The following is a 15,725-nucleotide window of genomic DNA, read 5'->3' as shown; positions in this document are numbered from 1 at the left end:
ACTCAGCCTGTATACCCCCCCCCCATCCATAACTCAGCCTGTATACCCCCCATCCATAACTCAGCCTGTATACCCCCCCATCCATAACTCAGCCTGTATACCCCCCCCCCCCAATCCATAACTCAGCCTGTATACCCCCCATCCATAACTCAGCCTGTATACCCCCCCCCCCAATCCATAACTCAGCCTGTATACCCCCCAATCCATAACTCAGCCTGTATACCCCCCAATCCATAACTCAGTCTGTATACCCCCCCCCCCATCCATAACTCAGCCTGTATACCCCCCCATCCATAACTCAGCCTGTATACCCCCCCCATCCATAACTCAGCCTGTATACCCCCCCCCCATCCATAACTCAGGCTGTATACCCCCCCCCCCATCCATAACTCAGCCTGTATACCCCCCCCATCCATAACTCAGGCTGTATACCCCCCATCCATAACTCAGCCTGTATACCCCCCCATCCATAACTCAGCCTGTATACCCCCCATCCATAACTCAGCCTGTATACCCCCCATCCATAACTCAGCCTGTATACCCCCCCCCCATCCATAACTCAGCCTGTATACCCCCATCCCCCCCCCATCCATAACTCAGCCTGTATACCCCCATCCATAACTCAGGCTGTATACCCCCCATCCATAACTCAGCCCCCCCCATCCATAACTCAGCCTGTATAGCCCCCCCATCCATAACTCAGCCTGTATACCCCCATCCATAACTCAGCCTGTATACCCCCATCCATAACTCAGCCTGTATACCCCCCCCATCCATAACTCAGCCTGTATACCCCCCCCCCCCATCCATAACTCAGCCTGTATACCCCCCCCATCCATAACTCAGCCTGTATACCCCCATCCATAACTCAGCCTGTATACCCCCCATCCATAACTCAGCCTGTATACCCCCCCCCCCATCCATAACTCAGCCTGTATACCCCCCATCATAACTCCCCCATCCATAACTCAGCCTGTATACCCCCCCATCCATAACTCAGCCTGTATGCCCCCCCATCCATAACTCAGCCTGTATACCCCCAATCCATAACTCAGCCTGTATACCCCCCCATCCATAACTCAGCCTGTATACCCCCCCATCCATAACTCAGCCTGTATACCAGCCCCCCCATCCATAACTCAGTCTGTATACCCCCCATCCATAACTCAGCCTGTATACCCCCCCATCCATAACTCAGCCTGTATACCCCCCATCCCCCCATCCATAACTCAGCCTGTATACCCCCATCCATAACTCAGCCTGTATACCCCCCCCCCATCCATAACTCAGCCTGTATACCCCCCATCCATAACTCAGCCTGTATGCCCCCCATCCATAACTCAGCCTATACCCCCCCATAGCCTGTATACCCCCCCCCCCCCCCCATCCATAACTAACTCCAGCTCTGTATACCCCCCCCATCCATAACTCAGCCTGTATACCCCCCCCATCCATAACTCAGCCTGTATGCCCCCCCATCCATAACTCAGCCTGTATACCCCCCCATCCATAAGCCTGTATACCCCCATCACTCCCCCCCATCCATAACTCAGCCTGTATACCCCCATCCATAACTCAGCCTGTATACCCCCCCATCCATAACTCAGCCTGTATACCCCCATCCATAACTCAGCCTGTATACCCCCCCATCCATAACTCAGCCTGTATACCCCCCATCCATAACTCAGCCTGTATACCCCCCCATCCATAACTCAGCCCCCCATCCATAACTCAGCCTGTATACCCCCCATCCATAACTCAGCCTGTATACCCCCCCATCCATAACTCAGCCTGTATACCCCCCCCATCCATAACTCAGCCTGTATACCCCCCCCCATCCATAACTCAGCCTGTATACCCCCCCCATCCATAACTCAGCCTGTATACCCCCCCATCCATAACTCAGCCTGTATACCCCCCATCCATAACTCAGCCTGTATACCCCCCATCCATAACTCAGCCTGTATACCCCCCCCCCATCCATAACTCAGGCTGTATACCCCCCCATCCATAACTCAGCCTGTATGCCCCCCCCCATCCATAACTCCAGCCTGTATACCCCCCATCCATAACTCAGCCTGTATACCCCCATCCATAATCCATATCCATAACTCAGCCTGTATACCCCCCCATCCATAACTCAGCCTGTATACCCCCCAATCCATAACTCAGCCTGTATACCCCCCCATCCATAACTCAGCCTGTATACCCCCCATCCATAACTCAGCCTGTATACCCCCATCCATAACTCAGCCTGTATACCCCCCATCCATAACTCAGCCTGTATACCCCCCATCCATAACTCAGCCTGTATACCCCCCCATCCATAACTCAGCCTGTATACCAGTCCCCCCATCCATAACTCAGCCTGTATACCCCCCCCCATCCATAACTCAGCCTGTATACCCCCCATCCATAACTCAGCCTGTATACCCCCCCATCCATAACTCAGCCTGTATACCCCCCATCCATAACTCAGCCTGTATACCCCCCCATCCATAACTCAGCCTGTATACCCCCCCCCATCCATAACTCAGCCTGTATACCCCCCCCATCCATAACTCAGCCTGTATACCCCCCCCCATCCATAACTCAGCCTGTATACCCCCCATCCATAACTCAGCCTGTATACCCCCCATCCCCTGTAATCCATAACTCAGCCTGTATACCCCCCCATCCATAACTCAGCCTGTATACCCCCATCCATAACTCAGCCTGTATACCCCCCCATCCATAACTCAGCCTGTATACCCCCCATCCATAACTCAGCCTGTATACCCCCCCCATCCCTCCCATCCATAACTCAGCCTGTATACCCCCCCATCCATAACTCAGCCTGTATACCCCCCCATCCATAACTCAGCCTGTATACCCCCCCCATCCATAACTCAGCCTGTATACCCCCATCCATAACTCAGCCTGTATACCCCCATCCATAACTCAGCCTGTATACCCCCCATCCATAACTCAGCCTGTATACCCCCCATCCATAACTCAGCCTGTACCCCCCCCCATCCATAACTCAGCCTGTATACCCCCATCCATAACTCAGCCTGTATACCCCCCATCCATAACTCAGCCTGTATACCCCCCCATCCATAACTCAGCCTGTATACCCCCCATCCATAACTCAGCCTGTATACCCCCCATCCATAACTCAGCCTGTATGCCCCCCCATCCATAACTCAGCCCCCCCATCCATAACTCAGTATACCCCCCCATCCTGTATACCCCCATCCATAACTCAGCCTGTATACCCCCCCCCCATCCATAACTCAGCCCCCCCATCCATAACTCAGCCTGTATGCCCCCCCCATCCATAACTCAGCCTGTATACCCCCATCCATAACTCCCATACCCCCCATAACTCAGCCTGTATACCCCCCCATCCATAACTCAGCCTGTATACCCCCCCATCCATAACTCAGCCTGTATACCCCCCCATCCATAACTCAGCCTGTATACTCCCCCCCCCCATCCATAACTCAGCCTGTATACCCCCATCCATAACTCAGCCTGTATACCCCCCCCCATCCATAACTCCCTGTATACCCCCCCCATCCATAACTCAGTCTGTATAGCCCCCCCCCCCATCCATAACTCAGCCTGTATACCCCCCCCATCCATAACTCAGCCTGTATACCCCCCCCCATCCATAACTCAGTCTGTATACCCCCCCATCCATAACTCAGTCCCCCCATCCATAACTCAGCCTGTATACCCCCCCATCCATAACTCAGCCTGTATACCCCCCATCCATAACTCAGCCTGTATACCCCCCCCATCCATAACTCAGCCTGTATACCCCCCCCCCATCCATAACTCAGCCTGTATACCCCCATCCATAACTCAGTCTGTATACCCCCATCCATAACTCAGCCTGTATGCCCCCATCCATAACTCAGCCTGTATACCCCCCCATCCATAACTCAGCCTGTATACCCCCCATCCATAACTCAGCCTGTATACCCCCCCCCATCCATAACTCAGCCTGTATACCCCCCCATCCATAACTCAGCCTGTATACCCCCCATCCATAACTCAGCCTGTATACCCCCCCATCCATAACTCAGCCTGTATACCCCCCATCCATAACTCAGCCTGTATACCCCCCATCCATAACTCAGCCTGTATACCCCCATCCATAACTCAGCCTGTATACCCCCCCCCATCCATAACTCAGCCTGTATACCCCCCCCCATCCATAACTCAGCCTGTATACCCCCCATCCATAACTCAGCCTGTATACCCCCCATCCATAACTCAGCCTGTATACCCCCCCATCCATAACTCAGCCTGTATACCCCCCATCCATAACTCAGCCTGTATACCCCCCCATCCATAACTCAGCCTGTATACCCCCCATCCATAACTCAGCCTGTATGCCCCCCCCCATCCATAACTCAGCCTGTATATCCATAACTCCCCCCCCCATCCATAACTCAGCCTGTATACCCCCCCCCATCCATAACTCAGCCTGTATACCCCCATCCATAACTCAGCCCCCCCCCCCATCCATAACTCAGCCTGTATACCCCCCCATCCATAACTCAGCCTGTATACCCCCATCCATCCATAACCCCCTGTATACCCCCCATCCATAACTCAGCCTGTATACCCCCCCATCCATAACTCAGCCTGTATACCCCCCCATCCATAACTCAGCCTGTATACCCCCCCCCATCCATAACTCAGCCTGTATACCCCCCATCCATAACTCAGCCTGTATACCCCCCCATCCATAACTCAGCCTGTATACCCCCATCCATAACTCAGCCTGTATACCCCCATCCATAACTCAGCCTGTATACCCCCCATCCATAACTCAGCCTGTATAACTCAGCCACCCCCCATCCATAACTCAGCCCCCCCCATCCATAACTCAGCCTGTATACCCCCCATCCATAACTCAGCCTGTATACCCCCCCCCCCCCATCCATAACTCAGCCTGTATACCCCCCCATCCATAACTCAGCCTGTATACCCCCCCCCATCCATAACTCAGCCTGTATACCCCCCCCATCCATAACTCAGTCTGTATACCCCCCCCATCCATAACTCAGCCTGTATACCCCCCCCCCATCCATAACTCAGCCTGTATACCCCCCCCCATCCATAACTCAGCTGTATACCCCCCCAATCCATAACTCAGCCTGTATACCCCCCCATCCATAACTCAGTCTGTATACCCCCCCCCCCATCCATAACTCAGCCTGTATACCCCCCCCCATCCATAACTCAGTCTGTATACCCCCCCATCCATAACTCAGCCTGTATAGCCCCCCCCATCCATAACTCAGGCTGTATACCCCCCATCCATAACTCAGCCTGTATACCCCCCCCCCCATCCATAACTCAGCCTGTATACCCCCCCATCCATAACTCAGCCTGTATACCCCCCCCATCCATAACTCAGCCTGTATACCCCCCCATCCATAACTCAGCCTGTATACCCCCCCCCCATCCATAACTCAGCCTGTATACCCCCCCCCATCCATAACTCAGCCTGTATACCCCCCCCCATCCATAACTCAGCCTGTATACCCCCCCCCATCCATAACTCAGCCTGTATACCCCCCCATCCATAACTCAGCCTGTATACCCCCCCATCCATAACTCAGCCTGTATACCCCCCCCCATCCATAACTCAGCCTGTATACCCCCCCCCCATCCATAACTCAGCCTGTATACCCCCCCATCCATAACTCAGCTGTATACCCCCCCATCCATAACTCAGCCTGTATACCCCCCCCATCCATAACTCAGCCTGTATACCCCCCATCCATAACTCAGCCTGTATACCCCCCCCCATCCATAACTCAGTCTGTATACCCCCCCATCCATAACTCAGCCTGTATACCCCCCATCCATAACTCAGCCTGTATACCCCCCATCCATAACTCAGCCTGTATACCCCCCATCCATAACTCAGCCTGTATACCCCCCCATCCATAACTCAGCCTGTATACCCCCCCCATCCATAACTCAGTCTGTATACCCCCCCATCCATAACTCAGCCTGTATACCCCCCCCCATCCATAACTCAGCCTGTATACCCCCATCCATAACTCAGCCTGTATACCCCCCCATCCATAACTCAGCCTGTATATCCATAACCCCCCCCATCCATAACTCAGCCTGTATACCCCCCCATCCATAACTCAGCCTGTATACCCCCCCATCCATAACTCAGCCTGTATGCCCCCCCCCCATCCATAACTCAGCCTGTATACTCAGCCCCCCCATCCATAACTCAGCCTGTATACCCCCCCCCATCCATAACTCAGCCTGTATACCCCCCCCATCCATAACTCAGCCTGTATACCCCCCCATCCATAACTCAGCCTGTATACCCCCCCCCATCCATAACTCAGCCTGTATACCCCCATCCATAACTCAGCCTGTATACCCCCCCCATCCATAACTCAGCCTGTATACCCCCCCCATCCATAACTCAGCCTGTATACCCCCCCATCCATAACTCAGCCTGTATACCCCCCCCATCCATAACTCAGCCCCCCCCATCCATAACTCAGCCTGTATAGCCCCCCCATCCATAACTCAGCCTGTATACCCCCCCCCATCCATAACTCAGCCTGTATACCCCCCCCCCATCCATAACTCAGCCTGTATACCCCCCATCCATAACTCAGCCTGTATACCCCCCCCATCCATAACTCAGCCTGTATACCCCCCCCCCCATATAACTCAGCCCCCCCATCCATAACTCAGCCTGTATACCCCCCCATCCATAACTCAGCCTGTATACCCCCCCCCATCCATAACTCAGCCTGTATACCCCCCCATCCATAACTCAGCCCCCCCCCATCCATAACTCAGCCTGTATACCCCCCCCATCCATAACTCAGCCTGTATACCCCCCCATCCATAACTCAGCCTGTATACCCCCCCATCCATAACTCAGCCTGTATACCCCCCCCCATCCATAACTCAGCCTGTATACCCCCCCATCCATAACTCAGCCTGTATACCCCCCCATCCATAACTCAGCCTGTATACCCCCCCATCCATAACTCAGCCTGTATACCCCCCCCATCCATAACTCAGCCTGTATACCCCCCCCATCCATAACTCAGCCTGTATACCCCCCCCCCCCATCCATAACTCAGCCTGTATACCCCCCCATCCATAACTCAGCCTGTATACCCCCCCCCCATCCATAACTCAGCCTGTATACCCCCCATCCATAACTCAGCCTATATACCCCCCCCCATCCATAACTCAGCCTGTATACCCCCCCCCATCCATAACTCAGTCTATATACCCCCCCATCCATAACTCAGCCTGTATACCCCCCCATCCATAACTCAGCCTGTATACCCCCCCATCCATAACTCAGCCTGTATACCCCCCCCATCCATAACTCAGCCTGTATACCCCCATCCATAACTCAGCCTGTATACCCCCCCCCATCCATAACTCAGCCTGTATACCCCCCCCCCCCATCCATAACTCAGCCTGTATACCCCCCCCCCATCCATAACTCAGCCTGTATACCCCCCCCCATCCATAACTCAGCCTGTATACCCCCCCCCCCATCCATAACTCAGCCTGTATACCCCCCCCCCCCCATCCATAACTCAGCCTGTATACCCCCCATCCATAACTCAGCCTGTATACCCCCCCCCATCCATAACTCAGCCTGTATATACCCCCCATCCATAACTCAGCCTGTATACCCCCCCCCATCCATAACTCAGCCTGTATACCCCCCCATCCATAACTCAGCCTGTATACCCCCCCATCCATAACTCAGTCTGTATACCCCCCCATCCATAACTCAGCCTGTATACCCCCCATCCATAACTCAGTCTGTATACCCCCCCCCATCCATAACTCAGCCTGTATACCCCCCCATCCATAACTCAGTCTGTATACCCCCCCCCATCCATAACTCAGCCTGTATACCCCCCATCCATAACTCAGCCTGTATAGCCCCCCCCCCATCCATAACTCAGCCTGTATACCCCCCATCCATAACTCAGCCTGTATACCCCCCCATCCATAACTCAGTCTGTATACCCCCCATCCATAACTCAGTCTGTATACCCCCCCCCATCCATAACTCAGCCTGTATACCCCCCCATCCATAACTCAGCCTGTATACCCCCCCCCATCCATAACTCAGTCTGTATACCCCCCATCCATAACTCAGCCTGTATACCCCCCCCCATCCATAACTCAGCCTGTATACCCCCCCATCCATAACTCAGCCTGTATACCCCCCCCCCCCATCCATAACTCAGCCTGTATATCCATAACTCAGCCCCCCATCCATAACTCAGCCTGTATACCCCCCATCCATAACTCAGCCTGTACCCCCCCCCATCCATAACTCAGCCTGTATACCCCCCATCCATAACTCAGCCTGTATACCCCCCCCCATCCATAACTCAGCCTGTATACCCCCCCCATCCATAACTCAGCCTGTATACCCCCCATCCATAACTCAGCCTGTACCCCCCCCCCCCCATCCATAACTCAGCCTGTATACCCCCCCCCATCCATAACTCAGCCTGTATACCCCCCCCCATCCATAACTCAGCCTGTATACCCCCCATCCATAACTCAGCCTGTATACCCCCCCCATCCATAACTCAGCCTGTATACCCCCCCATCCATAACTCAGCCTGTATACCCCCCCATCCATAACTCAGCCTGTATACCCCCCATCCCATAGACAGAGAAATCAATTCAGAACAGCAAGAGACCTGCTTGATGTAATATACAACACACACACACACACACACACACACACACACACACACACACACACACACACACACACACACACACACACACACACACACACACACACACACACACACACACACACACACACACTAGTACCTGGATGAAATGTGTCCTCTCTGGGTACACGATGATAAATAATACACACACTTAGAATTTGACTCTTTATGCGAAGCGCAATGCAGAGGAAAACCTTTCATTTAATGACCACAGTGAATTATTGTCTATTCATGTGTCAATTAACCCCACGAGGATCGGCTGCCGATTGGCGACTTGACACGAAAATATCATTTTATTCATTCACCCAATGAAACCACTGAGGACATACTTTCACTTCAGAAACACACACACACACACACACACACACACACACACACACACACACACACACACACACACACACACACACACACACACACACACACTTGTGTGTGTGAGGGAGCCAGATGTTGAGTCTGTGGTGTTACATTCTAGGACAGGGTCATCAATCAGTCAGTCCACGGTGTGACACAGTTGGGCTGAGCCAATCTGTCACTGTTGCTAGTGGTTGTTGTCCTGCTCTTAGAGTGACATTATGAAGTTTAACCCTCTCTCCTCTCTCCTTCCCTCCCTTCTTCCCGTGTCTCCTTCTCTACTGTCCCGTCATCCTCCATTCTCCTCTTCCTGTCTCTCCTTCTCTACTGTCCCGTCATCCTCCATTCTCCTCTTCATGTCTCTCCTTCTCTACTGTCCCGTCTTCCTCCATTCTCCTCTTCCTGTCTCTCCTTCTCTACTGTCCCGTCTTCCTCCATTCTCCTCTTCATGTCTCTCCTTCTCTACTGTCCCGTCTTCCTCCATTCTCCTCTTCATGTCTCTCCTTCTCTACTGTCCCGTCTTCCTCCATTCTCCTCTTCATGTCTCTCCTTCTCTACTGTCCCGTCTTCCTCCATTCTCCTCTTCATGTCTCTCCTTCTCTACTGTCCCGTCATCCTCCATTCTCCTCTTCCTGTCTCTCCTTCTCTACTGTCCCGTCTTCCTCCATTCTCCTCTTCATGTCTCTCCTTCTCTACTGTCCCGTCTTCCTCCATTCTCCTCTTCCTGTCTCTCCTTCTCTACTGTCCCGTCTTCCTCCCTTCTCCTCTTCCTGTCTCTCCTTCTCTACTGTCCCGTCATCCTCCCTTCTCCTCTTCCTGTCTCTCCTTCTCTACTGTCCCGTCATCCTCCCTTCTCCTCTTCCTGTCTCTCCTTCTCTACTGTCCCGTCTTCCTCCCTTCTCCTCTTCCGTCTCTCCTTCTCTACTGTCCCGTCATCCTCCCTTCTCCTCTTCCTGTCTCTCCTTCTCTACTGTCCCGTCATCCTCCATTCTCCTCTTCATGTCTCTCCTTCTCTACTGTCCCGTCATCCTCTCTTCTCCTCTTCCTCTCCCTCTTCCTGTCTCTCCTTCGCTACTGTCCCCTCTTTCTCTCTTCTCCTCTTCATCTCCTCCTCCCTCCTCTCTTTCTGTCTCTCCTTCTCTACTGTCCCGTCATCCTCCCTTCTCCTCTTCATCTCCTCCTCCCTCCTCTCTTTCTGTCTCTCCTTCTCTACTGTCCCGTCATCCTCCCTTCTCCTCTTCCTATCTCTCCTTCTCTACTGTCCCCTCTTTCTCTCTTCTCCTCTTCATCTCCTCCTCCCTCCTCTCTTTCTGTCTCTCCTTCTCTACTGTCCCGTCATCCTCCCTTCTCCTCTTCCTGTCTCTCCTTCTCTACTGTCCCCTCTTTCTCTCTTCTCCTCTTCATCTCCTCCTCCCTCCTCTCTTCCTGTCTCTCCTTCTCTACTGTCCCGTCATCCTCCCTTCTCCTCTTCCTATCTCTCCTTCTCTACTGTCCCCTATTTCTCTCTTCTCCTCTTCATCACCTCCTCCCTCCTCTCTTTCTGTCTCTCTTTCTCTACTGTCCCGTCATCCTCCCTTCTCCTCTTCCTATCTCTCCTTCTCTACTGTCCCCTCTTTCTCTCTTCTCCTCTTCATCTCCTCTTCCTGTCTCTCCTTCTCTACTGTCCTGTCATCCTCCCTTCTCCTCTTCATCTCCTCTTCCTGTCTCTCCTTCTCTACTGTCCCGTCATCCTCTCTTCTCCTCTTCATCTCTTCCTCCCTTCTCCTCTTCCTGTCTCTCCTTCTCTACTGTCCTGTCATCCTCCCTTCTCCTCTTCATCTCCTCCTCCCTCCTCTCTTTCTGTCTCTTCTTCTCTCCTGTAGGTTCTACTCCTCTCCATACATCTCCACCAATAGGATGATAGCACAGACATCCATCACTCCCTTCGTCGCTGCCTCACCTGTCTCCACGTACCAGGTGAGGGGGATGGGGGGGTGTTGTGTCTATGTGGAGGTGGGAGATGGAGTGTTAGTCAAGTCTTAGTACACACTCTCTCAAATAAGACATATTGACTATTTTATACAGACCCCACATCTCCCCCTTCCCTTTCTCTCTCTCTCTCTCTCTCTCTCTCTCTCTCTCTCTCTCTCTCTCTCTCTCTCTCTCTCTGTTTCTCTCTCTCTCTCTCTCTCTCTCTCTCTCTCTCTCTCTCTCTCTCTCTCTCTCTCTCTCTCTCTCTCTCTGTCTCTGTCTCTCTGTCTCTCTCTATCTATTGCATTGGGGATACTGCAGTAGTATTGTATTATATTGGGGGAGATGAAAGCAGTGAGTCTGGTCCAGAAGGATGAGTCTTTAATGATGAAACTGCTGCATAGATGATGTAATTATACCGCAATATAACAATATAACTCTCTAAGATTGTCATGTATTACTGTAATTATACCGCAATATAACAATATAACTCTCTAAGCCTTTCCAGTTTTACTGTAATTATACCACAATAAAACAATATAACTCTCTCAGACTGTCATGTATTACTGTAATTATACCGCAATATAACAATATAACTCTCTAAGCCTGTCATGTTTTACTGTAATTATACAACAATATAACAATATAACTCTCTAAGCCTTTCCAGTTTTACTGTAATTATACCACAATAAAACAATATAACTCTCTCAGACTGTCATGTATTACTGTAATTATACCGCAATATAACAATATAACTCTCTAAGCCTGTCATGTTTTACTGTAATTATACAACAATATAACAATATAACTCTCTAAGCCTTTCCTGTTTTACTGTAATTATACAGCAATATAACAATATAACTCTCTAAGACTGTCATGTTTTACTGTAATTATACCGCAATATAACAATATAACTCTCTCTGTCTTTCCTGTTTTACTGTAATTATACAGCAATATAACAATATAACTCTCTAAGCCTTTCCTGTTTTACTGTAATTATACAGCAATATAACAATATAACTCTCTAAGCCTGTCATGTTTTACTGTAATTATACAGCAATATAACAATATAACTCTCTCTGTCTTTCCTGTTTACTGTAATTATACAGCAATATAACAATATAACTCTCTCTGTCTTTCCTGTTTACTGTAATTATACAGCAATATAACAATATAACTCTCTAAGCCTTTCCTGTTTTACTGTAATTATACAGCAATATAACAATATAACTCTCTAAGCCTGTCATGTATTACTGTAATTATACAGCAATATAACAATATAACTCTCTGTCTTTCCTGTTTTACTGTAATTATACAGCAATAAAACAATATAACTCTCTGTCTGTCCTGTTTTATGTCTCTCCACAGGTCCAGAATACATCCTGGATGCCTCATCAACAGTATGTTATGCAACCTACCGTGAGTACAACCCAGCCATCGCAATAGTGTGTGTGTGTGTGTGTGTACGTGCCTGTGTGTGTGTGTGTGTGTGTGTGTGTGTGTGTGTGTGTGTGTGTGTGTGTGTGTGTGTGTGTGTGTGTGTGTGTGTGTGTGTGTGTGTGTGTGTGTGTGTGTGTGTGTGTGCGCGTGCGTGCTGCGTGTGTGCGTGTGTGTGCGTGCGTGTGCGTGAGCTGAGTTACTTTATCTACTTTATCTCACATATTTCTCCTGAATGAGAACCTCAGAGGAGGACAGCATGAGCTGTAGTATTGATGTAGTACCTATGTAGTCTGGAATAGTACTGATGTAGTCTGCTGTAGTATTGATGTAGTATTGATGTAGTATTGATGTAGTCTGCTGTAGTATTGATGTAGTACCTATGTAGTCTGGAATAGTACTGATGTAGTCTGCTGTAGTATTGATGTAGTATTGATGTAGTATTGATGTAGTCTGCTGTAGTACTGATGTAGTCAGCTGTAATATTGATGTAGTATTGATGTAGTCAGCTGTAGTATTGATGTAGTCTGCTGTAGTATTGATGTAGTCTGCTGTAGTATTGATGTAGTCTGCTGTAGTATTGATGTAGTCAGCTGTAGTATTGATGTAGTCTGCTGTAGTATTGATGTAGTCAGCTGTAATATTGATGTAGTCTGCTGTAGTATTGATGTAGTCTGCTGTAATATTGATGTAGTCTGCTGTAGTATTGATGTAGTACTGATGTAGTATCGATGTAGTACTGATATAGTCTGGAATAGTACTGATGTAGTCTGCTGTAGTGTTGATGTAGTACCTATGTAGTCTGGAATAGTACTGATGTAGTCAGCTGTAGTATTGATGTAGTCTGCTGTAGTATTGATGTAGTCTGCTGTAGTACCTATGTAGTCTGGAATAGTACTGATGTAGTCAGCTGTAGTACTGATGTAGTCTGCTGTAGTCTGGAATAGTACTGATGTAGTCTGCTGTAGTATTGATGTAGTACTGATGTAGTATTGATGTAGTCTGCTGTAGTACTGATGTAGTCAGCTGTAGTATTGATGTAGTCTGCTGTAGTATTGATGTAGTCTGCTGTAGTATTGATGTAGTACTGATGTAGTCTGCTGTAGTACTGGTGTATTCTGCTGTAGTATTGATGTAGTATTGATGTAGTATTGATGTAGTATTGATGTAGTCTGCTGTAGTATTGATGTAGTATTGATGTAGTATTGATGTAGTCTGCTGTAGTATTGATGTAGTACTGATGTAGTCTGCTGTAGTACTGATGTAGTACTGATGCAGTCTGCTGTAGTACTGATGTAGTCTGCTGTCTTATTGATGTAGTACTGATGTAGTATTGATGGAGTACTGATGTAGTCTGCTGTAGTACTGATGTAGTCTGCTGTAGTATTGATGTAGTCTGCTGTAGTATTGATGGAGTACTGATGTAGTCAACTGTAGTATTGTTGTAGTCTGCTGTAGTATTGATGTAGTCTGCTGTAGTACTGATGTAGTATTGATGTAGTCAACTGTAGTATTGTTGTAGTCTGCTGTAGTATTGATGTAGTACTGATGTAGTCTGCTGTAATATTGATGTAGTCTGCTGTAGTATTGATGTAGTCTGCTGTAGTATTGATGTTGTCTGCTGTAGTATTGATGTAGTCTGCTGTAGTATTGATGTAGTCTGCTGTAGTATTGATGTAATACTGGTGTAGTCTGGAATAGTACTGATGTAGTCAGCTGTAGTACTGGTGTAGTCTGGAATAGTATTGATGTAGTCTGCTGTAGTGTTGATGTAGTACCTATGTAGTCTGGAATAGTACTGATGTAGTCTGCTGTAGTACTGGTGTAGTCTGGAATAGTATTGATGTAGTCTGCAGCAGTATTGATGTAGTCTGCTGTAATATTGATGTAGTCTGCTGTAGTATCGATGTAGTCTGCTGTAGTATTGATGTAGTCAGCTGTAGTACCGATGTAGTCTGGTAGAGAGGGTCTGGGCCCTACAGGTCTGGTAGAGAGGTAGAGAGGGTCTGGGACCTACAGGTCTGGTAGAAAGCATCTGGGCCCTACAGGTCTGGTAGAAAGCATCTGGGCCCTACAGGTCTGGTAGAGAGGGTCTGGGCCCTACAGGTCTGGTAGAGAGCGTCTGGGCCCTACAGGTCTGGTAGAGTGTCTGGGCCCTACAGGTCTGGTAGAGAGGGTCTGGGCCCTACAGGTCTGGTAGAGAGGGTCTGGGCCCTACAGGTCTAGTAGAGAGGTAGAGAGCATCTGGGCCCTACAGGTCTGGTAGAGAGGGTCTGGGCCCTACAGGTCTGGTAGAGAGGGTCTGGGCCCTACAGGTCTGGTAGAGAGGGTCTGGGCCCTACAGGTCTGGTAGAGAGCGTCTGGGCCCTACAGGGATGGGCTTGGCTGGAGCAGGGAGGGGCTTGGCTGGAGCATGGGAACTGAACATGAACCCAACATGGAGGAATGGAGCTGGACAGGGGAGATAAAGGATTACAGCACAGGCCTATACTGGACTGCTTTATCCAGCCACATCAACAATGAAAGCCTGCCCCCTACTGGACGACATAACAATTGCAGCCATGATGTGAGAGTTCAGAGAGAGCCTGTGTGTTCCCACCCCGAGCGCTCTAGAGGTAGAGAGGGTCTGGGCCCTACAGGTCTGGTAGAGAGGGTCTGGGCCCTACAGGTCTGGTAGAGAGGTAGAGAGGGTCTGGGCCCTACAGGTCTGGTAGAGAGCGTCTGGGCCCTACAGGTCTGGTAGAGAGGTAGAGAAGGTCTGGGCCCTACAGGTCTAGTAGAGAGGTAGAGAGGGTCTGGGCCCTACAGGCCTGGTAGAGAGGGTCTGGGCCCTACAGGTCTGGTAGAGAGGGTCTGGGCCCTACAGGTCTGGTAGAGAGGTAGAGAGGGTCTGGGCCCTACAGGTCTGGTAGAGAGCGTCTGGGCCCTACAGGTCTGGTAGAGAGGTAGAGAAGGTCTGGGCCCTACAGGCCTGGTAGAGAGGGTCTGGGCCCTACAGGTCTAGTAGAGAGGTAGAGAGGGTCTGGGCCCTACAGGCCTGGTAGAGAGGGTCTGGGCCCTACAGGTCTAGTAGAGAGGTAGAGAAGGTCTGGGCCGTACAGGTCTAGTAGAGAGGTAGAGAGGGTCTGGGCCCTACAGGCCTGGTAGAGAGGGTCTGGGCCCTACAGGTCTGGTAGAGAGGTAGAGAGGGTCTGGGCCCTACAGGCCTGGTAG

At 50.4% G+C, this 15,725-nt stretch overlaps 1 protein-coding gene across 1 annotated transcript in view; it reads left to right on the top strand.

Annotated features, from left to right (window-relative positions):
- Positions 1 to 15,725, top strand: part of LOC124023331 (RNA-binding motif, single-stranded-interacting protein 3-like) — a 78,858-nt gene that overhangs the window by 42,790 nt on the left and 20,343 nt on the right. The window contains exons 5-6 of the mRNA XM_046337846.1: positions 10,988 to 11,081; positions 12,444 to 12,494. Of these exons, the coding sequence (XP_046193802.1) occupies positions 10,988 to 11,081; positions 12,444 to 12,494 (145 nt within the window). The remainder of the gene's footprint in view (positions 1 to 10,987; positions 11,082 to 12,443; positions 12,495 to 15,725) is intronic.

The sequence above is a fragment of the Oncorhynchus gorbuscha genome, unplaced genomic scaffold, assembly GCF_021184085.1.
Source record: "Oncorhynchus gorbuscha isolate QuinsamMale2020 ecotype Even-year unplaced genomic scaffold, OgorEven_v1.0 Un_scaffold_1591, whole genome shotgun sequence".
NCBI classification, from domain to species: domain Eukaryota; kingdom Metazoa; phylum Chordata; class Actinopteri; order Salmoniformes; family Salmonidae; genus Oncorhynchus; species Oncorhynchus gorbuscha.
Note: the sequence above shows the minus strand (reverse complement) of the source record. Positions and strands in the feature narration are given on the sequence as shown.